Here is a 27,512-nt window from a genome sequence, read left to right as displayed (position 1 = left end):
ATATTTCTGATGCAACAATGGCCTATAACCTTGAACTTGCCTTAAACACATTCTTTCCTTTTCTTTGGCTTTGTGAAAATGTTTAGTCTGTTCAGTTGCTAGAGAAAGATTGGTAAAGAGCAGAGACCCCATGCTACTAAACACCAGATTGGCCTCGTCTGGCTCAGAGACAAGCTTTTGAAACTTGTCTTTCACTCCTCTCCTCAAGACAGGCTTTATACTCCCCCTTTCTTTGGTTACTCTAATCCGTTCCTCTGCTTATTTAGAGGTGAACAGCGCTGCATGAATGAGGCAGAAAGTGTTTTTTGTAAGTTTGACGGGTAACCCTCGCCCCTTTGAAAAGACAAACAAGAAAAAGCCGCCATTACCAGCATAAAAGGCATCTTGAGACAACAACCGTTTCTGGGACTTTATTAGCATTGTTTAGTCTAGTGCGGTGTCACCTTCCTCCTTTCCCTTATTCCTAAGCATGAGCCAATGAGCCAAAAACCAGCAGTAAATAAGAGAGGCGGGCTGGGAATTCATGGGGTTGTCAAGGGTAAGACTGGCAGCAGTTATACCTCTAAATTAACTATCTTTTTGTACATAGCGTCTGAGGTGCTTGTACTTGTATAGTAAAATTACCAGCACTTTCCCAGCCATAGCCCGAATGAAAACGCAAATTAAAGTCATGTTTTGATAAGAGAAAGAGGAGTGGAGATTGTCAGAGTTCACAGACCTGTGAGTTTCCGTGCTGTGTGAGAGCGGTGGAAATGGAGGGGGAGGCCGCTGAAAGGAAAAGCAGAGGAAATATGGAAGTACAAATCATAATAAACAAGTATAGTGTCTGGATGGAGACCTGGGACTATGGGAACTGAGGTATAGTGTGGCTGATGAAGTATGTGATGCATTCTAATTGTGTCTACCAAAACAATAGTGTTGTTTTGCAATGGACCAATTTCATTCAAAATACGTGATCTTGAATTGCATCTGATGTGTAGTTTGTATTAGTTTCTGCCAACGTAAACTCGTGTCCCACTCATTCACACACGTCTCACTCATGCCACCTGCATTAGTCACATAATCACTACTGAGTAAGAACAGGAGGACCTCTTCCAACCTCATAGTGTGGACTCAGGAAGCAAACTGGTCTTATCGGGAATAGACACACAAAGCTGTCCTGACCGTGTGATGGCGAAGTCTGCCTTAGTGCTTGTGTGTATGTGCGCGGCGGTGGGAGGCACTTCCTCCTATTCTTCTGCTGTTAGAGAGTTCCCATGAGCGCCCTGCCAGGAGCGACACTGTGGCCTGAGCAGGCCGGACCAGCGCCAGTCTCTCCCAAACGACACCGGAGCATTGCTGTAAACAGCTGAGGCGGCCGAGCTACTGCAACTTCTGTTTGAAGAATACAGTGCCACATCGGATACTGATGTAAACGGATTAACCTGGTGCAAACTGAAGAAACTGAATTCAACTTTGAAGATATTGAAGGACGGATGCTTAACAAGAGCACATATAAACAAAAGGCTCCAAAAAGTGCATTTCTACTGATGTTGGAAAAAACTGCGTCATCTGAATGGACTTGAGTGCTACGCTTAATGGAAAATACAACTTTGCATAAGAATCATTTTTAAGAGAAATAACTGAGACTTTTGGAAAACTTCAGACACATCGCTTAACCAGTTATTTGGACATTATACACTTTTCATGCACTGCAAAGCTGCTTTAGTTTCCTGGGTTTAGTTGCGATGATCCATAACACGCTGAAGTCGTCTGGGACTCCAGAACACAGTCCAAAAGTGTCGCACTCAGCTGCCCGGAGGAGGCTGTGGAGGTACTCAGGCTGCAGGGGGGCCGGCCCCGCAGAGACCCAGCGGCACAGCGTCTGCGTCCTGTCTGCCGATCTGAGCGGAGCAGGAGGAGGAAGAGGAGGTGTAGTGCACACGATCCACGGGCTGTGCCACCTCTGTATCGGATGTAGACTGCCTCAGGTGTGTCTGTGCTACCAAACAGGGTCACAAAGAGGGTACAGGAAGTCATTTCAGCTCTGGAGCAAGTATTAAAAATGAAGGATGACAGTTATATCCCTGCAATCTTCTATATTTTATTTACGAGCGATAAACCTGATCCTATCATTTATATATGGTCATGTATTTATTCCAGTCTGTACATACAGTAGATCCTGGTTTTCAAGTGTAGCCTCTGGCACATGGTTTTTTAAAAGGCTGTTGCAACACATTTAAAAAGCAAAACCTCTTGGAGCAAGTGTAGCAGGTCTAAGGGAAGTCGAATTTCCTGAGCACCAGACCCTGTTTTTACATTATTCATATTTAGGCCAACAAGAGAAGAATCTGATGGAAATAGAAGTTGACAGTGTAAGGCAGACTAAACATGTGAACCAGTATTTCCTCTTTATAGAACAAATCACATTATTATCTATTTCTGTGAGTAAAAACTGTGTCTCTAATTATACCTGAATAACATAAATAAAAAGCCCTGATCCAGAAGATTGCCTTTAACAAGATGACCACGTTAGACAAATCTTATCACAGATGTTTGCATGTGCAGTGTATCTGTGTGTGTAGCTGTGTAGTGTCCTGTGGAGTATGGACTGGCCATATTTGTGCTCATGACTGCACGCAACTGCAGTCATGTTGAATCTGATCACAGCACAGCATGTGAGAAAATGTGAAAGACGTTTTATCACACTATCAGCATTAACATAGCCAAAGCTGCCAAAGAAAAGCTGTTTTCAGTTTTGCCACTCTCTAGAATAATCAAAAATGCATCCAGTGAAAATTTAGAAGTACTATTTTTAATACTAATGGCATGTAATCGTTTTATTTTCAGACGATTGTATATGTATAAAGAGTGACTTACTTACTGTCATATATGTTCTCATTTATAAGGTTAACAAACATATCCCAACAGAAGAATTAGAATCTCCTGACTATCTGTTTAAAGTTTCTTCATGTGCCCTGTTTGTAGGTGACCATCCATCGAGGAAAGGATGGATACGGCTTCACCATCTGCTCAGACTCGCCCGTGAGAGTGCAGGCTGTGGATCCAGGTAAGTCAGTCTCATTTTTGTATCAATCAACATTTTTATATCACATTAATCGGTTTAAGCTTAAAGTTGCAGAGTTAAAAATGCTGCATGTTTTATCCTGACTGTTTTATCTGTTTTCACCAACAGGGGGCCCAGCAGATCAAGCAGGTCTTCAGCAGCTGGACACTCTCCTGCAGCTCAATGGTCAGCCAGTGGAGCAGTGGAAATGTGTAGACTTAGCACATGCTATCAGGTATTAGCTCTAAAACAACTGATCATTTTGTTATGCTTAAAGAATGTATTTTAACTTTATGTATGCATTTTTTACTTTACAGAAACAGTGCTAGTGAAATCACACTCGTGGTGTGGCGCACAGGTCCTTCAGCAAAGCCTAACTTTGAGGGCCTGATCCATCGGCCCACTTATAAATCCTCCACTTCAAACTACGACGCACCGTCACCGCCAACTCGCAGACGCGATGCCAGCGCCAGCAAGACCCCTCCAGCTGTGCCCCCTCTCCCAGCTCATCACAGAGCCACCGCTGCTCGCAGGCTGCTCATCAACGGCTCAGACGGGGGGAACAGCGCCGCTTTAGGTATGGGGACACTGGCCTGGGGGGCTCAGGGAGGCTCATCTGAGGAACTGGATGGGAAGCCCCGCCTACTCCATCACCCCACAGCCACACTGAAGGGGACCAGGGTGAAGGCATCGAACGGAGACAACTACATCATCCTGTCCCCCATCACCTCTGGAGGCCAGGTACCGCAGAGTGCTGCCGGACTCCATTTCCATCCTCTTCTTCGTCCTCCTCCTTATCATCATCAGAGTCATTTGGGGGCTCACCCTAGATATGTGTCTTTACCTTACATCCCTGGTACAGATAGATAGAAGTACAGGCATTGTGTGTCTCAGCTCCTTGTCGTCATCTCAACAGTTTCAGATTGAAGCACGTCCACACTGGTCACTGTTGTTTTTTCTGTTTGTAGAGGAGAAAAAAAAAACATATACTGTGATATTACTATTATCATAATCCAAATATCTGTAATGTAACAGTATTTGTGTCATTTGTAAATGTTAAAAATGGCTTACAAAATATAAAAAATAGGTTTTGTAGTAAATCCTTATGTAAAATGTTTTTCATGCTTAAAATGACTTATATATCAGAATACATAATAAAGTGAATACATTAAATGGAAAGACTGAATTCCTCAGCTAACAGTGAAGCAGCATCAGATACTAACCTCTTCTTTATCCGTAAACATGGGAACAATAGTTTGTCTTTTTCACATTTATAGTTTGGACTTTGGTCATGGCTTTTGTTAAACTGATCCACCTTTTGTTTTTCTTCCTCGTTGTTTGTCTGGTGTGTTTGTTGTGTGCGGTGCGTGTGACTATTCATTCATTTAAGACAGTAGATTATGGTTTTCTTCAGCGACCTTTGACCTAAAATAACACTTAGTGGTCGATAACGAGGCTTTTTTAATAACACGTAAGTCGCCATGACCTATAATTTACACAGTGAGCGTACAGATAACGTCGCTTGATATTTAAAACAGCATATGTCTTAAAATCCCTGCATCCCGTTGGTGATTTGAAGTATATCGCTCTGTATTGTGCCTCATACGCCGGTCTTGTGAAGCAGTGGCAGCATTCTATCTTTATTCAGTTGATACTAATCTGCCGTGACAGGTGGACTACGTCACCGTCTAAGATTGGCACTGCGCAAATGGGCCCCAAGTTAAAGCTGAACTCTGCTCGGCACAAATACATGTTATTATCATTATTATTTCATGCACTGTCACAATATTGTTCACTGTTTTGCGTTTATAGACAGTAGTGTTTCATCCCAGCTGCAGATTCATGAGCCAAAAGAGGGTTAAAATGAGTAGATATCAAATGTTGCGGTGGTTGGGAGCGTGTTCGTCCACTGATCGGAAGGTTGGCGGTTCGAATCCCGCTCTTGACTTGACTGATTGTCCTTGGTCAAGACACTTAACCCACCTCTCCCCCTGCATCTACATACACTGGTTTATGAATCTATGTGTGAACGTGTGAGTGTTTCCTTGATGTAAAGCGCTTTGAGTCTTGAAAGTGGAAAAGCGCTGTATAAAAATATGACTATTTACCATTTTATCTTTGCGCTAATGAGCTCAAATGTGTATGTTTCAGGTGATGCGACCTGTTTACCAAGATAACCAGGGTACTTTAGGTAAGCAGTGTTTTGTTTTCTTAACTTAAGTGTGATCATGTAACCCCTCAGGTATCCAGGCTTGCTCCGTGGTTATAAAGGTTTCAAAAAAATCTCAAATAACCTTGTGCAGTTGAAAACCTTTGCTACTCTTCTGTATTAAACCTTTGTGTGTATTTTGCCTTTGAATAACAGTTAGAATATAATGAATTATTAACCACGCATGTATGTTTTTTGATATTTTAGCTGGTAGGTTGTATCCCACTCGACAGACGCCCGGTCCTGCCTCACAATCGCAGAGCGGAGGGGGCTTCTCCGGGGGGGGCACAACCAGCGGGGGAGGCTTTACAAGTCGCACCGGCTTCCTTCGGAGATCCAACAACTCCAAAACTACTAAGACAGCGTCCACGTCCACTAACTCGGCCCACTACCAGCAGCCGAGCGCCAACTTCGCCAATTACCAGAACTGTACGATCGTCCGCTCCCACACGCCACACGGCAACTATGGATATGTGAAAGTAGCACCGAAAATCCTTATATTTCCCATCTTTGTTCAGGTTTGTTACTTCTGCAGAATTACACTTTTTCACAGCTGTGCACAAAAGGAAGTCCCCCCTGTGTGTCTTGTCATTCTGAAACCACACATTGCCTGCGATATATGTTATGTGTCTGTACTATTGCCATTCAGTCTGGCCGCTGCTATAGAAAACTCTTAACCTGTTATCAGATAATTGGAATAGAATGGCACTGGTAAATATGACATATGTTCTTTCTGTGGTCAACTAAGGCAAATCTAACCAGGTAATATTGAACTGTGTGAAAAATCTGCTTTTCTTCTGCAGCCTATCGATCTCTGCAGCCGAAATCTGATCATATCTGAAGAAATGATACTGCATGAAAGCAAGCATCACGCTCTCAAGGTAACTACAGTGTTTTTTTTTACCATAGACAAAACACTACAGCCAGGTTAATCTTTGTGTTAAGACCAAATCGCTTCCTGTATGAGCTAAAAATCATAATCTTTTATAGTCTTCCATTGTCACAGTGACTCTCGTTGCTTCTACTGACTGAAAGAGACATACAGGCTTGTGGCAAAAACTGTAATGCTTAGTCAGAATAAGTTAATGTAGTTTGAGTTTTGGGTCAAACTCAAAGTGAAGGGTCCTTGCCCAAGTGCGCATCTCACGTCAGAATGTGTGTGTTTGGTTGAGAGCTGTAAACTTTTGACCATGGAAAGAGCTACAGAGAAGCATCTTTAAGGGAACACATAAACAAATAGATGTCAGAACATTTCCTGTAATATCTCTGGACAAAATGTTACATCTGAATAAATATCATTCACACAATAACTACTAAAACATATCCAAAGAGGGGTCAGTACGCTCTTTAATCGATAGAGTGTTTTTAAGCAGGGCAATGTGCAGCGACTGTTGAAACACTGGAAATACTGGCATATCTCTGTGGTCACTTGTAATCCAAATGTTTATCAGTCTGTGTTTGTCAGAGGGGAGTTTCTTCCTAATGTGTTGTTTTAACGGCTGCTCTGTTATTCCAGCTTTTACGCACTAAAAGAGTCCACCTCACCGCGCGTGTCTGACATTTTGAGCCAAATAAAACTTAAACAAAACGTATTCGCACGATGAAAATGCGTTGATCACGTGATATTTTACTTACATCCTCTTCCACCCACTCTTAACTCAAGTTGCACATGAACATTCTCACAGTCTAACCACATACTGGCTACAGAAATACCCTGCTGCCTGTTGTGTCAGGATGCAGAGGAAGCCACTGCAGCTAAAGCATTGTCTTTAAACACTGCCCTCAAGCTACATGAAAGCCACATCATAATAAGTGCTATATAACTGCGTCTAGGTGGCAAATATATTTATGCATTCAGTGGTTTCTCTTGGAGCATTATTCTTTGTATTTTCTTTTTGCATTAATTTTCTCCTCGAATGAACATAAAAACATAACTTAGCCTCTCTCCGCGGAGTTTGCAGACGCCTACATTACACTACTTCTGCAGAGCGTAACTTGAATTTAGTTCAAACTCGCTCTGTCTGAGGCTTGTCTTCGTCTTATCCCTGCCGTTACCTCCCATCCCCAGGTCACAGTGTTTGTCTACAACGACCTGATGTTAGTGACTCGAGAAGATGAGCCCGGCAGGTGCAACGTCCTCCAGAGTCCGCTGTACCTGCGACACCTGCGCTTACAAGACGGTGAGTGTCTCAAAATGCAAATAGATATATCCATGTGCACAAAGGCTGAGGCGAGATGTAAAGTCAAAACAATGTAGGGCTTTTAGGAGAAGGGTTTTTATCTCCTTTGGGCTCTATTATATGTAATGATATTTGGGAAAACTTAACTTCTGTAGGACAAAAATGACAACCTAACTAATATAAATGAAGGCTACATCATAGACTGTTTATATAAATGGACGAAGCTAACCCGCTAGCCGCTGCGTTCCAAATAGGAAGTGATTATGGGCGTGCTTCTGGCTCCATTAACCCTGACTCCAGTTTACTTTACATAAGAAAACTGCGTCTCCTCTCTCTGTACCTGCTGCTGTCAGACTCGTCATTTTGGTCTTAAATGTTCGTATTAACCCGCTACATGATCCTGGGGTTTTTATTTTGAGTTTATTTTTTCCATTTTATTTATTTATTTATTTTGTTATTTTGAGTTTTTTTTTAATTATTATTATTATTATTATTTTTATTTATTATTATTATTTTTTTTTGAAATTTTCAGGTTTTTTGTTGCTTTTTTTGTTTATTTTTTTTACTTTTTTGTTATTTTTATTTTATTTATTTATTTATTTTTTTTTTAGATATTTTGAGTTATTTTTTATTTTTATTTTGAGAGTTTATTTTTTGTTTTTTGTGTCTCCTCTCTCTGTCTCTGCTGCTTCAGACTCATTTTGGTCTTAAATGTTCGTATTAACCCGCTACATGATCCTGGGGTTTTTATTTTGAGTTTATTTTTTCCATTTTATTTATTTATTTATTTATTTATTTTTTGTTATTTTGATTTTTTTTGTATTATTATAATATTATTATTATTTTTTAAAAAAAATTATTTATTTATTTATTTTTTAGAAATTTTCAGTTTTTTTGTTGCTTTTTTTTGTTTATTTTTTAACTTTTTTGTTATTTTTATTTTATTTATTTATTTATTTATTTTTGATATTTTGAGTTATTTTTTATTTTTATTTTGAGAGCTTATTTTTTGTTTTTTGTGTCTCCTCTCTCTGTCTCTGCTGCTTCAGACTCATTTTGGTCTTAAATGTTCGTATTAACTCGCTCTACATTGATCCTGGGGTTTTTATTTCAATATTGTGTCCGCAACTCAACATATGAGCATAAATAACAGACAGATCAGCGCTAGCAACAGGTTTGACTGACGTCGTTGCAGCGTGACAGGGAAGAGGCGTTAACGTCAACAGCTTTGCTCCTGATTGGCTCTTTGGTTGCTATGATACTCACGGTCAGAATTCCAAATATGGAGCTTGGTTGCTAATTAGCCTCTATAACCGCGAGCCTCGATGAGCTTCATTTGACTGGAGCCGAACGCTGCGGGGGACGTCACACTCACTCAGTCCACTTCTTCACACAGTCTACGGCCGACATCTAAAAAGTTTAAAACGGCTACACTCAAGGTTTACACTCGTATATTAATGTACAAACGGGATCCAAATATTAAATGGTCTCAAATTAGAACTGCTTCAAACTGAGCTTCTTTAACTTAGAGCCGACTGCTAATATTTCATAATAATCTAAATAAAAATTAACAATGATACCGTTAGCCTCTTCCTAGCATGAGTTATTTTTCAAGGTTGTCAAGGAAATCGAAAAATAAACTGCAGCTGCAACACGGTGACTTAGGATGACTTTTGACCGTAACGATCTTTCTGGCTGACTGAGGACGGTGAAAATGACACCTACGGATGCAGCTTTTACTTGCCAAAATGAAAAAAATGACTTATGCATATTTAGGAAATAAATTTTGGTTGGTTTTCTCCCACCACAGAGTAAACACTGACCTCCTGTTAGATGCACTGAGAGAATGGTTTGGCAGAGAAAGGCACACACAGCCTGAGGAAACTCAAAGACTGTAAACATCTTTGTTTGGATGGGCTGGCAAAGGCATGGCATGGGTCCGGAGTCAAGGGTGGAGCGCACAGTTTGCACCATTAGAGACCTGTAATTAAATAGCAATCTTTTCATCTTGATGGGACGCAAATGATTAGAGCTGGATGTGAATAATTGTTCACATGTAACAAGTGATTATCAACAACCCACTTACATCTACTTAAGTAACAGAATCGCGTGTTTCTGCTCGGCAACGACTTACCCAGGACTTTTTTTTCACTTGGCTTGTTGCATTAATAATTCAGTCTTCCATTACTTCTTGTCTTTTTGCGTAGCTTTTCAGAGTGCTGCATAATGCCATTTTTATCCACTCAAGCATCTGTAACACTATTAAACCAGTGATTGTCCTGTATCAAACCGTAATGGCGTTTTTGGCCTCCTCTTTCGGCCACTCGAACCTCCGCCCCTCACCCATGATATCAGAGGGAGTGGATGTATTTGGGTTTGTGTGTGCAGCTTTTTTGTTCTGTCACACAGTCACAGAGGCGTCCTGCTGCCTGTCATTGTTATTAGTCTTCAGCAGCGTCAGTCAGGAAAGAGGCGCCGGGGGATTGTGTTTGTTTCAGCGTGTGTTTTTGTGTGCGTGTGTGTGTGTAGCGAGTGCATAAATGACAAAGTACATGTCCAATGCAAGGGCTTTCCTGTCTTCCTGTCACCTCGATTCTATCCTGAAAACCGTGGGAATTGGGTAATAGTGAGTTAAACTTTGCTGCAAACCACATCAAGAAGTTACGATTGTCGGAATGTCAAAGGATTTTTTTCTACACAACATTACACGATGAGTAATCTAATATAAAAATGTGAAGGGTCAAACGTTTTTATGATCCACAAACACGAGCACAGAACTACAACGATACAACAGTGACATCTGCTGATCAACACGAGTACAAACCCCCCCACCCTCCTCTCTGAGCTCCTCCACAGCACACACCCACCCACCAGCTGATCCCCACCCCGTGTCTCCCCCATCAGGACGAAACGTAAGACCCTGAGGTGGACAGGGTCTTGTCCGCTGGAGCCCCCTGACCAAACACATCAGACGCTCATCCAAACTCACCATCTTCAGAAAAACACTCAAAACCCGCCTCCTTTTTTTAAATCTGTTTCTTTTCTTTGGGTTTTATCTGTCTTGAGTTGTGTGACGCATCTTTGAGTGTCATGAAAAACACTGAAACTTTATAAAAAATACCAGAAAATGGACAGTGTGAATAAAACTTAACCTCCTAAAACCCGAGTTCTTCCGTGGCTTTATTAATTTCTGTTATTTGGGCTGATTGGACCTGATGAGAGTAAAAACAAACGATTATCTTTTTACATTATGAGGAAAATGATGTCCACATGTGAGTATGAGGACATGCACTCTACATTTTAATTATTTTGATAGAATATTTGAATAATGATTTGCAAAAACTATTTATTAAGTGCCTGAAACAGCAACATTTGTCCTGAATAAAAACAAAATGAGAAACAACAGTTGTGTCTCTTGGAACAATGCGTCTCATTTGAAGAGCTGCAAACAGGAGCAGACATGTGACTTTAACAAAAAAATTTAAATAAAAAATATTCTGAACATTCTAAACTCTTAAAAAATGTCTAAATTGAATATTTTTTGCATTGTTGCTGTTCTTCTTCTTAATAAAATTAGCATTGTGGCCTAGAAAATGTGTTCTCGGGAAGTTAAATAGACACTTACTGTGCTCCTTAGGTTCTAGCAGCAAGTTTATGTTGAGATGTCATTCTTTTTTAAGTCACATACACATATACATATACCGTAAATTTCGGATTATAAGCCGCTACTTTTTTTCCACGCTTTGAACCCTGCGGCTTTTACAGCAGTGCGGCTTATATATGGAATTTTACTGGATAACGGCCCCTGGGGGGCGCTCTCTAGCTGTAAACGTAAAAGTGAGACAGACGTGGGGAAAGATTCTGCTCTGAAGAATTCACTAGTTTTGATTTTGAACGATCATTTTGCGCATCATGAAATGGATATGATGCAGTTTTTAAGATAAAGAAACAGAAAGGAAACAGAGCAGGGGTCGGCCTTTAACACGCAAAGAGCCATTTGGACCCACTTTCCACATAAAATAAAACACTGGGAGCCGCAAATACTTTTTGACATCTAAAATGAAGATAACACTGTATAATAACAATAATGTAACGGAATAATGTAGGTTTTACTTTCACGGACAAGCCTTCTACACGTGGCAGATAAATATGGCAAAAACAACTTAAGTGCATTAAAAAAATACAACTCACCAAACCGCTGCATCATGCATCGCGCTGATTATGTGATTATGTCTACTCTACTCCGCAGTTTCTTTAAAAAAACAACAACAAAAAAACTCGTAGCGTATCGTTTAATCCCAGGTGCTTATTCTCCATGTGCCAAAGCAGTTTTGAAGGTTTCATTGCCTTATTTGCTTTTCCCGTATGTTACGCAGAGCGGACTCTGTGCGTGAGTCACCTGTAGCGACAAACCCAGATTTTAAGTAGGCATTGTCTGTTAAATTTATCTTTCTTTTTCTTGGAGGTCGTAGTCTCCTCTTCTGGCTCCTCAGTTGTCCTTTTCCCCTTTGTTAAAAAGCTCTCCAAAGACTATTGTTTTGGCTCATTTTCACTCGCTTGTGGCTCTACTTTTGTGCGTCGTGTCTGATGTGTTATACGTGATACGTCACCGCGGAGACAAGAGCAGATAATAAACTTGCTACTACATCAAATAGATTTCTGTGGCGATTTCCAGCAGGATTTTCATGATACATCTACGGACGAGCTTATTAGTGTGTCATTAGGGACGGGCCAAAGTTGGTCCTGACCCCTGTGCGCACAACGTCTGAAAATCAGGGCTCTTTACGCAGGACTGAGCTGTGTGTGTGTCAGTTCCCAAGCCACGCAGAGCCGCAGTATGAGGCTGAAAGAGGCGCATGCGGCTCCGGAGCCGCGAGTTGCCGACCCCTGAAATAGAGCCACTGCACGTAAGCTCGACATCAATGAATCCAACTTGGTCAATGTAAAAAGACGACAAAAGTTTTCAGAGGAAATAAAAGCAGATTTTCCGTGTTGGTGCAGCTTTATTTTCTAAACCTGCAGATGTGTTCATCCCGTGTTGTTGTCGTGTTGGTGCCAATTTTCAGGCACAGTTTAAAAAAAGCGTGTCGGTGCACCGTCTTTCTGTGTAAATGTCTCATGTTACAATATGAAAACCTGCGGCTTTTATTCAGGTGCGGCTTATATATGTACAAAATTGATTTTCTCTTCAAATTTAGCTGGTGCGGCTTATATCAAGGTGCGCTCTGTAGTCCGAAATTTACGGTACTCACAATATACACAGTATGTTTAAAGAATGTTCTGTCAATTAATAGAAACGATGTAGATGTTTTTTGACCTGAACATCACACAATAACACACAATAAAACAAAACATTTCATTAAACATCTGTCTTTGTTTTCCAGATTACGTTGAAGAGCTGAGATTCTACCTGATCCACATGACGGAGGTGAGAGTCGTGTTTTCACTGTGTGCTCTGTGTGTCCTGAGAGGAAATACGAATGGAAAGGAAAAAAAAAAAAGAAGCAGATCTTATTTCTGAACCAGAGGGACAATTGACTGCACTGGAAATGAAATTACTGAGATACATTAGGGTTAGCAGCCAGATCTAATAAAAATGTCTTTGTTGATGTACTCTCTATCTCTGAGGACAATCTCTCCATGATGTACTTTAAATATTTCTCACAAGCAGAAACCCTAAGCTAATCATTGTGTCCGTGTTTATGTGGGCGTGGGTGATATTTTAACTTCACCTTCACAGCGGATCATAAAAACCTAATGACATCTACATGCACAGCCCGATCTTAAGAGTTTAGATGTTTAGATAAAGGTGAATAATCTGCCGTCTTCAGTGACACAATAACAGAGTTTATGTGTGGTTTGAGTTCAAGCACTTGCAGTTCATGAAAGTCTCTGTAGGGGGAGGTAGTGTCTTTGTTTTCTGTTGCAAGGATGCTGAGAAGTATGATCAGTCTGAAGTCAGTTTTTTAGTTTTTTAGTTCGTAGACTTTGCATGTCGTGGTTTCTCTGGAGGTTAATTGGCTTCAGTGTCATGGTAGAAATGTGTGTGTGTGTGTGTGTGTGTGAGGATGTATGAATGTGTATGAATGTGATAATCTTAATGTATTTGTGTGTGTAACAGTTGTGTTCTGTTCCTGTGCTCGCCTGGTGCCACCTGTAGGGGAGGGGGGACGATGGGAGGGGTTAAAATGTGTGTTAAAATGTATACAAAAATATTAATAAAAAATAAAATAAATAGAATAAAATAAAATAAAACAAAACAATAAAATAAAATAAATAGAATAAAACAAAACAAAACAAAATAATAAAATAAAATAAATAGAATAAAATAAAACAAAACAAAACAAAACAAAATAATAAAATAAAACAAAATAAAATAAAAAAATAAAATAAAACAAAACAAAACAAAATAATAAAATAAAACAAAATAAAATAATAAAATAAAACAAAATAAAATAATAAAATAAAATAAAATAAAACAAAAAAACAAAACAAAATAATAAAATAAAATAAAAAACAAAACAAAATAATAAAATAAAACAAAATTAAAAAACACAGATAAAAAAAGAAAATAAAATGTAGCAGTTAAATTAAATTGTATTTTTGATGGATGTTTTGTCGTCGTCCAGGTCTGATCCATAGTAAAAGAAAAATATAAAATCTATCAACTGGGCATAAAGTTGTAGGAGTGAAGACGTTTCGCTGCTCGTCCAAGCCGTTCCTTCTTCAGTTGTGGTCAGATCACTGCTGGACACTTGTATCTGTCTGAAGGGAGGAGCTGACGACACTGAAGCTAACACACCTGTTTGTTTAGAGTTTCTGTTTGTGGGTCTAATGAGCTGCAGTAAGTGTGAATTGTGCCTCAGTCATAGTTGGTGTAATCATTCAAGCCCCTAATGCTGCTTTTGTCCAGTTTCTTTTATCATTAACCACAGTAACAGTTGTAATGACTCTGTGCTTCAGTGGACAATGTCCTTTACTTGTCCATCCTAATCGTATATAAACATATTGACTAAGGCTGGATGTCATTTAGATTTTGCCAATACAATACAAACCTTGATACACAGGCCACGATACGATACATATCTCGATGCAGTACTTTTTTTTTTTGATTGGATACAATACGATATATTTCAAATTAATTCAATACGATTCTGTGGAAAATAAAGGCTTTCGTGACCCTTAATGAAAAATAAACATTAAAAAATAAACATTAATGGAGCATTTATCTTCTGTTTACTGAAGATGAATGAACATAACCAAGTGCATTTTGCTAACTAGAAGCACACATCAGACTGTTTCATTGGTCAATATTATTCATCCACAGTTTATACGAGCTCCACGTTTACATTTACACAGAGACAGTTTAACGGCTCTGAAGGATCAAAACATATCGACTAAAACAACTGTGATACTAAAAGTCTTTGTTAAACCAGTGCTAATATGAAACACACCTATTTTAATCATCAAAACAGTCAATCAAATGTCAAAAGTATTGCATAAACACGTTTCTTTCCTGTAAACAAGCCTCACAACAGATTTAATTTAGTAAAATATATGAAAAAAAATATCGATACAGCAGCCCACGATATCCATCCTGCATCATTAAATTAAACTATACAATATTTCGATACTTTTGCACACCTCTAATATTTACATTTGTCCACATGATCACAAACTTGGCACCATTATATAAAATATGCAGTGTAACCTCATTAGCTGCGTATGATTTAATTTTACGCCTTTCCCAGGAATTTTCACCGTAAAAACCCCACAGGACATAAAATACACAATGCATGGCAGTATTATTCAGCAGGTAACAGGGTTTGTACAGAGCCACGGGGGAAAGAGGGAGTTGAGCAGCTAAAAAAGCTCCTGGTAAATCGTTCAACTTGTGTAGGAGCCACAAAGCAGCTCATTCAGTTGTTAGACGTAAATAAATGTACAGGACTAAACTTAGCTTTATACATTTCCATCTGGCTGCTCTTTTTCTCCATATACAGTAGTATCTAATTTAGCCATAAGGAAACAAACACAACAGTTTAAAATGATTATAACTCCAGGTCAGACTCGGTGTGTGTATTTTGGCTCGTGCAATCATAGTTTTTATAGCAACATCTCGAGGTGGTGTGTTAAACAGGAACTCGGGCGTCTGTGTTACAGCTCTGAAGCCTTAAGTTCTTTTTATTGTTTGTATTTGTTCATTATGTTTCGTGTGTGTGTCCCTGTGTGTGTCCACTTTCCCCAATTTGTTTACGATCCAGCTCATGTGTGGACAGGGAAGTGACAAAAGAAACAAGATGGAAAATGGTAAGAAGTAAAAGTAAGAAGTAATTTAACCAACAGGGATGTAAAGGGTAAACTAAACAAAATGGGGTCTAAAAATATTGAAACGGACGGTACCTTGCAAGGTTTAAACAAAAATAAAGGTAAAGTTAACTAAAACACATGACAAATTTGTGTTTTTTAGTTAACTTTACCTTTATTTTTCTTTGAATCTTGCAAGGTCCCACATGTTTCAATATTTTTAGATCCCATTTTGTTTAGTTTAACATCCCTGTTCATTAAATTACTTCTTACTTTACCTTTTTCCATATTAGTTCCTTTTGTTACTTCCCTGTCGTCACATGGGCTGGGGCGTAACAGCCAGTGACTCGGTTGGTAGAGCTGAAAGTTGTCGGTTCAAATCCTGCTCTTGACATAAACATCATTGGTTGAGCAAGACATTTAACCCATCAGTGCTTCCTTGATGTAACGCGCTTTGAGTCCCTTGAAGGAGGAAAAGCGCTGTATAAAAATGTGACAAACCAACTCTAGTTTTGTTTAGTCAAAGTCAAGTCCCTCATGATCTTATCCAAAAGCTTCAAACAGCGACCTTTGACCTTTTGACAGTAAATCAGAAGAAAGCATCTTTTTGTGTCGTCTGCAGCGTCGAGGAGGACTGTACTTTTTGGCTGACTTTTTAGTTTGTCTCAGCTTCCCCCCGTCACTATCTTGTCAGCATCTCTGACACAATTGCACACACCTATTTGCCGTCATCCATTAAAAGTGACGGTCCTGTCAGCAGTTTATTCGGGACCCGAGGGAGCCGACACAAACTGCTGCAATACGCCACCCGGTCCTTACATACATAATGTGTGTCGGACCAGCACCTATGAATCGGCCATGGCCTATTTTTCCTCCTCACCAGAGAGTCTAGTGGGGACTACAATGTGCCAGCGAGACATCAAGGGACAGACTATTTTTGTTTAGCAATCAAGGCCTCTTTACCAAGTTATTGACCTGATGCAGCGTGTAAGGCAGGGGAAGTTTATTTCTATAGCACAATATGTACACAAAGGCATTCAAAGTGCTTTACACAATAAGAAAGACATTAAAATATAATAGATTAAAACATAAATAACATAATAATAATATCATGAATATTAAAAGAGAAGAGGCAGAATAAACCCTTTCAGTCACAGCAGATAAACAGAACCGTTTGAGTCTGGATTTAAATATTGTCAAAGTCGAGGCCTGAGTCACATCTTCAGGAAGTGAGACAGGTTTAAACTGCACAAAAGTTCTGGTTTAGTCCTTGTTTCGTCCTGGATTAGTCCTCGTTTCGTCCTGGTTTAGTCCTGGTTTAGTCCTGGTGTAGTCCTGGTTTTGTTCTGTTTTACTCCTGGTTTAGTCCTGGTTTAGTCCTGGTTTAGTCCTGGTTTAGTCCTGGTTTTGTTCTGTTTTACTCCTGGTTTAGTCCTGGTTTTGTTCTGTTTTACTCCTGGTTTAGTCCTGGTTTAGTCCTGGTTTTGTTCTGTTTTACTCTTGGTTTAGTCCTGGTTTAGTGCTGGTTTAGTCCTGGTTTAGTCCTCCTCATGTGAGATGGTTCATATGGCACTGACATGTGGGAGATGTTTTTGGTGCTGGTCCATGGAGAGACTTGTTCACAAACAGAGCTGCTATTCTCTGAGCACAGGACACGTGTGTGAAGTACTTCCTGGTTCTAGTCCTGACCCGAGCTGCAGTGTTCTGGATGTTCTGTTCTGGATGTTCTGTTCTGGATGTTCTGGATGTTATGGATGTTCTGGATGTTCTGGATGTTCTGGATGTTCTGTTCTGTCTTAAGACTCGTTTGGAGAGGACAGTGATCAGGACGTTACAGTTGTCTAACCTACTGGACACAACGCAGGATAAATCTCTGTCACTTAAATCTTAAAGTCCAGATTAGACTACAGGACGCTGCGTGTTTAGAGTGAGCGCCCACATGGGTCTGGAGTGCGTTCTGCTGATAAGGAGGAGATGTTACTGAAGTGTGCGCTCTGACCCCGGCCCCCATCGTGTGTGTTTGTGTGTGTGTTCAGCGTGAAGTGTAAAGTGATCGACTCTAATTGAATTGCTCTTTCAGGCCTGTGTACAAAGGTCACAAGCTCGGAATGACAAACAGATAAAAACAGTAAAAGGGGTAGAGGTCAGACTGAAAATATCTTGCTGTTTAACATAAAGGAACATTAGAAATATAAACCAGCAGCAAAGGATTACAGTGTGTGGTTTTTCATATGAGCGATCGCATCTAATGATCGGACACATGTGATCTTTATTGTGTATTCAATATCCATATAGGCGAGTTCATGCGCTACTTGTGTGTCATTATTCAGTCTCAGACAATAATCACTGTACTATATGTATTATCGATCGGCTCTAACGATACAAACATTGGCAAAGGACAAAAGAGCATTGATTACCATGTTACCATCAGCAGTGAGAGGAAAATAGGGATTAATTTATTCAGTTGTGTTACATAGTTGTCCAGTTATTTGAGAGAATCACATGTAACAGAGTATTTTTAGTCAAGGCAAGTTTATTTGTACAGTACAATTAATACACAATGTAATTCAAAGAGCTTTACAGGATAAAAAAGACATCGAAATCACAATACAACCAACCAAAACATGAATAATCTTCATAAAAGTAACATTAAAAGAGACGAGTCCAGAATAAAACTCTCTCCGGCATATGCAGCTAAACAGAACTGAGTCCTGGTTTAGACCTGGTTTAGACCTGGTTTAGTCCTGGTTTAGTCCTGCTTTAGTTCCGGTTTATTCCCGGTTTAGCCCATGTTTAGTCTGGGTTTAGTCCTGGTTTAGTCCTAGTTTAGTCCTGGTTTAGTCCTAGTTTAGTCCTGGTTTAGTCCTAGTTTAGTTCTGGTTTAGTCCTGTTTTAGTCCTGCTTTAGTCTCAGTTTAGTCCTGCTTTAGTCCTGCTTTAGTCCTGGTTTGGTCCTGGTTTAGTCCTGGTTTAGTCCTGGTTTAATCCTAGTTTAGTCCTGTATTAGTTCTGGTTCAGTCCTGTTTTAGTCCTGCTTTAGTCCTGGTTTAATCCTGGTTTAGTTCTGTTTTAGTCCTGTTTTAGTCCTGCTTTAGTCCTGCTTTAGTCCCAGTTTAGTCCTGCTTTAGTCCTGCTTTAGCCCTGGTTCAGTCCTGTTTTAGTCCTGCTTTAGTCCCAGTTTAGTCCTGCTTTAGTCCTGGTTTGGTCCTGGTTTAGTCCTGGTTTAGTCCTGGTTTAGTCCTGGTTTAATCCTGTTTTAGTCCTGGTTTAGTCCTGGTTTAGTCCTGTTTTAGTCCTGCTTCAGTCCTGCTTTAGTCCTGGTTTAGTCCTGGTTTAGTCCTGGTTTAGTCCTGTTTTAGTCCTGCTTCAGTCCTGCTTTAGTCCTGGTTTAGTCCTGCTTTAGTCCTGCTTTAGTCCTGGTTTAATCCTGGTTTAGTCCTGGTTTAGTCCTGGTTTAGTAAACTGTGTTTCAGGTTTGTAATAAACATTAAACATCATGTACCAACTGCACAGACACAGACAGAATTAGCATTTTTTACAGCCAATATTAAAATGATGCCTTATCACATTTGAGCTTTACTTCTTCTTGGAGGTGACGACAGACATAGTCATGGGCAGAGCTTCAACCTCCATCGACTCCAATTTACTTTGTATGTAAAAACTGTGTCCCCTCTCTCTTTAACTGCTGCTCATTTTGGTCTTAAATGTTCGTATTAACCCTCTACATGATCCTGGGGTTTTTATTTCACTATTGTGTCTGTAAATCAAGATATGAACATTAATAACAGACAAATCAGGTCCTTCTTTCCCCGAGGTCACTCCTAGCGACAGGTTTGATTGACAGCGTTGCCCCCTTGCCAAACCAGCAGTGCAGGTGAGAAGAGGTGTTACCTTCAACAGCCTCGCTCCTGATTGGCTCTTTGGTTGCTATGATACCTGCTGTACCTGCTCTGGCCTCGATGAGCTTCATTTGACTGGAGCCGAACGCTGTGGGTGACGTCACGGTCACTTAGTCTCCTTCTTTACCTTCTCCTCCTCCTTCATTGTCTTCCTCTTCTCCTCCTCCTCTTCTTTCTTATCCTCCTTCATCTTCTTCTTCTCCTCTTTCTCTTCTTCCTCCTCCTCCTTCTTCATCTCCTTCTCCTCCTCCTTCGCCTCTTCCTCTTTCTCCTCCTCCTTCTCCTCTTTCTCCATCTCCCTCTCTTCCTCCTTCTCTGCTTCCTCTTCCTCCATCTCCTTCTCTTCCTTCTCTTTCTCCTCCTCCGTTTTTATTGGTTCGCACCATCTGTGTTTGCTTCCACTTTGGTCCCAAAGGCCAGACTTCGTTTTAGACACGGCACTCCTCCTTCTACTCCTTCTTCTCCTTCTCCTCCTCCTCCTCTACCTCCTCCTTTCTCCTCCTTTCTCCTCCTCTTCTTCCTCCTCCATTTATTGCTTCTCACCATCTGTATTTGCTTTCACTTTGGTCCCAAAGGCCAGACTTCGTTTCAGACGCGACACTCCTCCTTCTCCTCCTTCTCCTCCTCCTTTCTCCTCCTTTCTCCTCCTCTTCTTCCTCCTCCGTTTATTGCTTCTCACCATCTGTGTTTGCTTCCACTTTGGTCCCAAAGGCCAGACTTCGTTTTAGCCGCGGCACACTTCCTCGTTGTATAAATTTGTCTTCATTTTGAGCTCTTACTATCGTCCGCTCTCCTTCCTCCTTCTGCCCTTCTCCTTCTGTTGCTGGAGGTCATCCTATTTTAGCTGTAGCTCAGAAGCTCAGAGTCGATCTAACCCAGATTTTTAAAACGTGTAGATGTGGGGTGTGTGTGGACGGGGGGTGTGAAGGTGGCGTGTCTTTGTGTGAGTGACGCAAGAGGAAAGAAAGCGAGAATCCTTTGGGCAGGTGCACAGCGTAGCGAGGACAGAGCTGAGAGCGTTTTTGACAAGTGGAACTCAAAGGGTCATCTGTTAGTCATCAGGTCAACATGGGCAACGTGGCTGACCGCGCCGGGCCTAAGAAGAGAAAGTTTATCAGGGAATCGAGTTCACTTCAGCAGCATCTACTGTCTGACACTGGAGATGTAAGTGATCTGCTCCGCTGGCTGGGGAGAAACTTTACAGTACGATTATTCAGCATTATGTGAGTTTGTTTAGGTTTTGTAGTCAGGATGTAATCAAAAATAAATTTAAATAATAGAATAAAAACATTGGAAGTTTTTACAATGTGCAAATATACCTAAAATTGTGTAACGTTCAAACATTAACTTGTATTGGACAATGCAAAACTGTAGGGGCAGAAGTGCTACTTGGATGTGGATGGAAGAGAATGATGTAATAAAAAATAAAATAATAAAAAATATATATATTAAGTTTTTACAATCTGTAAATATACCAAAAATTGTGTAAGACTGTAACTTGTATTAACTTGCAATGGACGAGGAAAAACTGTAGGGGCAGGAGTGCTACTTGGATGTATAGAGATTTACATAATAATAAAAAAGCTTATAATAAAAAAAAAATAAAATAAATTAAATTACAAAAAAATTATAATAATACATTTTTACAACCTATAAATATACCAAAAATTGTGTAACGCTCAAACATTAACTTATAATGGACAATGCAAAACTATAGGGGCAGGAGTCTTACTTGGAATAGATAGAGATTGACATAATAAAAAAATAATAATAATTAAAGATAATCATAAAAAAAATAAAAGTAATAATAATAATACATTTTTACAACCTATAAATATACCAAAAATTGTGTAAGTCAAACATTAACTTGTACTGGACAATGCAAAACCATAAGTGCAGGAGTGCTACTTAGAGATTGACATAATAAAATAAATAAATAAATAAAGTAATAATAAAAATAATAATAATATACCAAAAATTGTATAAGTCAAACATTAACTTTTATTTGACAATGCAAAACTGTTAGGGCAGGAGTGCTACTTGGATGTATAGAGATTGTGCAAAGTTTTTTTTATTTATTTTTTTGCTCTTCCGTGCAGGGACCAGTCTGAAATACAAGGTTGAAAAAACTGATGCGACGGACATTGTTTAACTTGGACTGACTTTCTTATCCAAACAGTGCCCTCAGCATAGACTTGCTGTTTGCTGTTTTTTCATGGCTGATTTGCTGTTTCAAATTGTACCAAAACAAACTGTAATTGTGCCTCTGCGGTTTCCTAATGAGTGCTAATGTAAAACAAAAAGCTGAGAGGTGCCTTGTCACTCATTTGTCGTTTTTCTTCTTAGAATTTTTCGTGGGGGCTGTTAGCGTCTAATTGGCTCAATGAGATCACCTCTTAATCACTAATGGCTATCAATCCCTGAATCTGAAATCTCCACTTAAATCTCCACTGACTAACGCCTCTTACGTCATCCCCCCAGAGGTTAGACGTCGACAGCACTGTACATTACGTTTTCTATTTGTCAGTGTCATTTTAGCGCATTTAGACTGGATAAAGACGTGGACTAAGTGAGTGTGACGTCACCACAGCGCTCAGCTCCAGTCAAATGAAGCTAATCGACGCTAGCAGTTATAGCGGCTAATTTGGAGCTATATATTTGGATTTCTGACTGCGAGTATCATAGCGACCAAAGAGCCAATCCCGAGCGAGGATATTGAAGGTAAACGCCCCTTCCCGCCCGCTCCGCTCGTTTAGCAGTGCTTAGCAACGCTGTCAATCAAACCTCGAGCGTCTGATTTGTCTGTTATTAACGTTCATATCTTGATTTACAGACACAATAGTGAAATAAAAACCCCAGGATCATGTAGAGGGTTAATACGAACATTTAAGACCAAAATGACAGAGAGAGGGGACACAGTTGATGGACCCGGAAGCGCGCCCGTGATCACTTCCTGTTTGTAATGCGGCGCTAGCATGTTAGCTACACCCGTTTATATAAAGTCTATGAAAGATCTGTGTCATCTAATATCTCAGATCTAATGCGATGATAGAAAGAGATGCACAGGACTGGGAGCGTGAGCCAAACTAGGTGAAATCACAGTGGTGGTGTGTGTGTGTGCGCGTGCGTGTCTGTGTGCGTGCGTGTGTGCGTGTCTGTGTAGGCTGGTGAGCGGTAAGGGTGCTGTGTGATCAGCCCGGTGTGGTGCATGCAGTGCTTTGCATACAAATACTGTATTTGTTCTGAGATCTGCGCAGGAAAAGGTCACAGTATTTATAGTTTGGAGCAATGTGCGAAACACAAAACTTTGACTGCGTTACCTGACAACGCATAACTGTTTCTTCTATGCATTTCCAATTTTGTTTATTTAAAATATCACAGCATGGAGCATTAGTTAAGAATAAAATTGTATGTAACTTAACAAAATCAGGTGTTAAAAAGTAAAATCAATGTAAGTATTATGGAGTGTTTTGTAGATGTGGTCAAGTGGTTTCAAATCTTCTCTGACTTCATGACGTACAGTGACATACAACCTCTGTGAGTAATGTGTGTCCAGAGGCTCATGTCAGCAGAATGCCTACTTTATGGAGTCTATCGATAACCAACGTGGCAGGAGCAGTCCCTCTCGGGTCTTATTGAACTGAGTCCCCACCTGCCGCCTCTTAAACCACAACTTGCGGCGTACACTAAAGTTTCAGCGTGATTTATTACACTATAGCTATTCATCTGAACTACATCACTTAAAGACGTCCAGTTTGAACCTTTGATTACTTTAGATTGACTTTCTCCAACATGTGGTTTCACTACTAAGATATTCTCCACCATTTTGTTTTTGTTTTGCTTCTGTTGCAGTGTAAATTATTCATCGACAAGTGATGGAAGAGTTCACATAGTTTTTATTTTAACAAAGCTAAAGTTGCAGTCAGGGCCGGTTCAGACTCTAAGCAGACTAAGCAGCTGTTTGGGGCCCCGAGGCCAGCAGGGGGCCCCCAAGAGTCCATACATTTATACTGAAAATAATATATCAAGTTTTATTGGACACAGGGCTTGTTTGTTTACAGCGGCCTAAATGTCCATCTCAAACCATTACATTTGTTTTATATCTATAGTAGTAAAATATCTGCTGCTGCTACGTTTGTTTTTGAGTCGGGCAGAGGTGAGGGCAGCTCTGTGTTTACACCGGAGCAAGGACCCCCCCTTTATAATGTAAATGTCAGCCCACTGTCGCCAACTGGAACACATTAAAATCCACCAGAAACGTATATGTTTGTGTTCTGTTCTTGTGACTGTGGGAGTTGTGACATTCTGGATGTTTTCAGTCTGATGTTGATCATAAAAACACAAATACAACGGGTCAAAGTGATGAGAGCAGAGTCGGAATGTGTCAAATGTGAATCACTAACAGCTGAGCCAGGTGCATCCGCTGTCGGGGGCCCCAGAGACAGATTCAGCTCTGGGCCCCCTGAAAGCTAGAGCCAGCCCTGTCTGCAGTATTTGTCAGATCAGGTTTGCTGGTGTCATGGCAGATACCTTTTTGTTCTGACTGGCTGGCAAATGCCATTGTCATGAATAAGATGGCATCCTCGAGTCTTATGTAAGCTTCAGTAAATACACAAAACTTGTACAATGAAAGCACAGCTGATGTGATTATGTGCCAAAGGCGAGTGATCAGGAAACACGAAAACAGAGGCTATAAATAGGGTGAATGAAATGAGGAATTTGGGTGAAAACAGAATGACTTTAGAAAGGTTTCTCCAGGCAGTGTCATGTGCTCATCATCCTCTTTAACAACTATAAGAGCTGAGGCCAAAGGATTTAAACGGACATGCTACTTTCATGAATGTTATGTCTCAACAAACCGCTGCACCAGTGTGGGAAAGGCACCGTGTCGAGTTAAAATTAAATTAAAATATGTTTACATAGCTTAAAATAGAGGAGATTTGTGTCCATTTTGGTGTTATTTATAATTATGGGGTATTTGGGTCAGAATATCACAAGATGCTGACGTCATAGCGTTACTTGGAATAGGAACAATAATATCTGTAGCGAGTCATAAGACAGTCAGCCATGAGAAGTAGACCTGGACCTTCTCACCTCCGTCTGACCCTCTGGAAGACTCATGAACATGTTATGAAGATGTTATGGTTTGAGACTGATAAACGGATAAAACAATTTGGCAAAACATAATATAAACTGATACTGCAGCTGCTAATCTTTTTTTTTTTTAATCCAAAAGCGATTACTCAGGAAAAGTAAATCATCGTGGGTGGAAGCAACAAAAAGGTGCAACCAGAAATGTTCTAATTAATCAAGCCTTGGATGTCTCCTTTTAAGGAAACATACAGTCAAAACCACAGACTGTGCAAAGACGTGGACTAAGTGAGTGTGACGTCACCCACAGCGGTCGGCTCCAGTCAAATGAAGCGCGTCGAGGCTAGAGCGGTTATAACGGACAATTTAGAGCCGAGGTCTGTATTTGGAAATCAAACCGTGAGTATCATAGCAACCAAAGAGCCAATCTGGAGCGAGGATGCTGAAGCTAACGCCTCTTTCTGCTCGCTGGAACGGACGATTAGCAACGCTGTCAATCAAACCTGTCGCTAACGCTGACCCCAGGGACAAAAGGCGCCTGATTTGTCTGTTATTAATGTTCACATCTTGAGCTATGGACGTAATAGCGAAATAAAAACCCCAGGATCATGTAGAGCGGGTTAATACGAACATTTTAAGACCAAAATGACAAGTCTGACAGCAGCAGGTACAGAGAGACTATCCACAGTTTTCTAATGTAAAGTGAATTGGAGCCAGAAGCACAGCTCACGATCACTTCCTGTTTGTTACGAGGTGGCTAGCAGGTTAGCTATGTCCATTTTATGTCATTTTTATACACAGTCTATGGTCAAAATAGAATGTAGTAGTAGTACGTCAACTGATTTACATTTATAATTTACCTCCATTAAGAAGTTCTCCACCACAGAAAAACGTATTCCAGTTTGTTTTTTTCTTACATTTGACCTCTCTCATCCATTCTCCACACTGCTGACCACGTACAAAAGCCCCGGAGGAGGAGAAGATGATTGAGGTCTCCGGGCTTGTGACAAGAGCAGCGCTGACGACATCACTATTACTGATTCGATAAGATGATTTGATTATAAGGCTATGGTGGTGGTTTGACCCGTAACTAACTGTGATGTGACGTCGGGAGCAGACACAATAGCTGCCCCAGTGTTTGCACCGTGACTAACTGGGCATCATGCTGTGGCAGCGTGTACGGCCTATAGAGACGTACCCTTTGATCTAACGCCGTCTCTGTCTCCGCCCCCTCTGCTGCCCTTAAAGATGTACAGTATTTACAACTATATATTCCTGAAAATGGTACAGACAAAATGCACCGATAACAATCTGTTCCCACGGGTTTTTTACAGCCGTGGCGTTGACTCGATGTTCCAGGTGTGTTATTTCTACAGTTATTTGATGGACGTTCACTAGAGAAAAATGTGACAGCTCGCAGCCTGTACCGGTAATTTTGAAGGGTATGAATTGAGAGCAGTGACCTGACAGTGTCTTGTTTTGTCTCCCTCACACCAGCTGGACCTGTCAGGTGGCTAGTCCACTCGTGCTTCAGCCTGTCAGCAGGTTCTGCCCTTTAAGAAACTTTTACTAGGACGTCACTGCCCCTCGTTTGCTTGTTAGTAATACATATATTTAGTAAAGTAATTGTTTGGGGGAGGAATATGGATTTTAGTTTGATATTTACATGATATAGGATGGAGATTGTTGCTTTAACATTCATGCATTTCTCTCCTAATGTCCCAAAAATAAGACTGTATATGTAAATGGACATAGCTAACCTGCTAGCCGCCACGTTCCAAACAGGAAGTGATTATGGGCTGCGCTTCCTGCTCCATCAACTCGTCATTTTGGTCTTAAATGTTCGTCGGATGCTATTGCTACCGATAGACTCGCGGTTGTGGACTTTCCATTACCGTAACTCCACAACCAATTGTTTTATGTAAATTCAAGCCATTTTTTAGCCATAAAAATCATGTTAAAAGAAGTATCAGCATGTACGTTTGCCTTTTTTCACACAACTACCTCTATTTTACAAATCCATCCTTATTTTTCCTTTGACACATCAAATAACTGACTGGGAGCGCTCTGATTGGTCATCTTCAACGAACAACATAAGCACATTATCGTAACGACAGTAACATATTTAAAGAGCCCCACGCCTCTGCTTTGAGACGCCGTTTGAATTTACATGATCGCACAATTGGTCGCGGAGTTACGGTAATGGAAAGTCAACAACCGCGAGTTTAACACCGACGATAGCATCCGACGCTATAGAGCTAATAGGAGCTAAATCGGCTGCCTTCTTTCTCCGAGGTTGCTCCTGGTAGCGTTAGCAACAGGTTTGATTGACAGCGTTGCTAAGCGTTACCTTCAACAGCGTCGCTCCAGATTGGCTCTTTGGTTGCTATGATACGGAATGCCAAATGTGGGACCAAATTAGCCGCTGTAACTGCTAGCCTCGATGAGCTGAACGCTGTGGTGACGTCGCACTCACTTAGTTTACATCTCACGCAGTCCATAGTCCCAGATCATGTTCATGCATCAAAACTCGGTGTCTCACTATGGGGCAACATTTAAAATCCATTATCATTTGGAGGAGTCAAAACACGGCCCTCGACTGTTGCCCTGGGCTAGTATCAGGTACGTTAGCTGTCACGGAAAGCATGCTAACGAATGTTGAAGCAGCTGAGGTAAGCCGCGTTGACAGCAATACAGTGACACAGTGAAAACTCATGTGCCAGATGGCTCAGGGGAGGGCTTCAACCAAGGAGCACTTTAATCAATCTGATTAAGGGGAAA

At 40.5% G+C, this 27,512-nt stretch overlaps 1 protein-coding gene across 5 annotated transcripts in view; it reads left to right on the top strand.

Annotated features, from left to right (window-relative positions):
- The window catches only part of rgs3a (regulator of G protein signaling 3a), a 100,253-nt gene that overhangs the window by 12,040 nt on the left and 60,701 nt on the right, over positions 1–27,512 (top strand). For 2 of the 5 annotated variants that reach the window (XM_055231622.1, XM_033989116.2), the window contains 8 exons: positions 2,968–3,049; positions 3,176–3,281; positions 3,364–3,787; positions 5,198–5,237; positions 5,463–5,773; positions 6,059–6,136; positions 7,324–7,435; positions 12,820–12,863. In XM_055231622.1, the coding sequence (XP_055087597.1) occupies positions 2,968–3,049; positions 3,176–3,281; positions 3,364–3,787; positions 5,198–5,237; positions 5,463–5,773; positions 6,059–6,136; positions 7,324–7,435; positions 12,820–12,863 (1,197 nt within the window). Of the gene's footprint in view, positions 1–1,320; positions 1,971–2,967; positions 3,050–3,175; positions 3,282–3,363; positions 3,788–5,197; positions 5,238–5,462; positions 5,774–5,880; positions 5,967–6,058; positions 6,137–7,323; positions 7,436–12,819; positions 12,864–20,740; positions 20,805–27,512 lie in introns of those variants that run through there. The other 3 variants (XM_033989114.2, XM_033989117.2, XM_055231624.1) reach the window with 3 other exon arrangements.

This window comes from Periophthalmus magnuspinnatus, chromosome 23 (assembly GCF_009829125.3).
Source record: "Periophthalmus magnuspinnatus isolate fPerMag1 chromosome 23, fPerMag1.2.pri, whole genome shotgun sequence".
NCBI classification, from domain to species: Eukaryota; Metazoa; Chordata; class Actinopteri; order Gobiiformes; family Gobiidae; genus Periophthalmus; species Periophthalmus magnuspinnatus.
The sequence above is the reverse complement of the archived record's forward strand: the minus strand, read 5'-3'. Positions and strand labels throughout refer to the sequence as shown.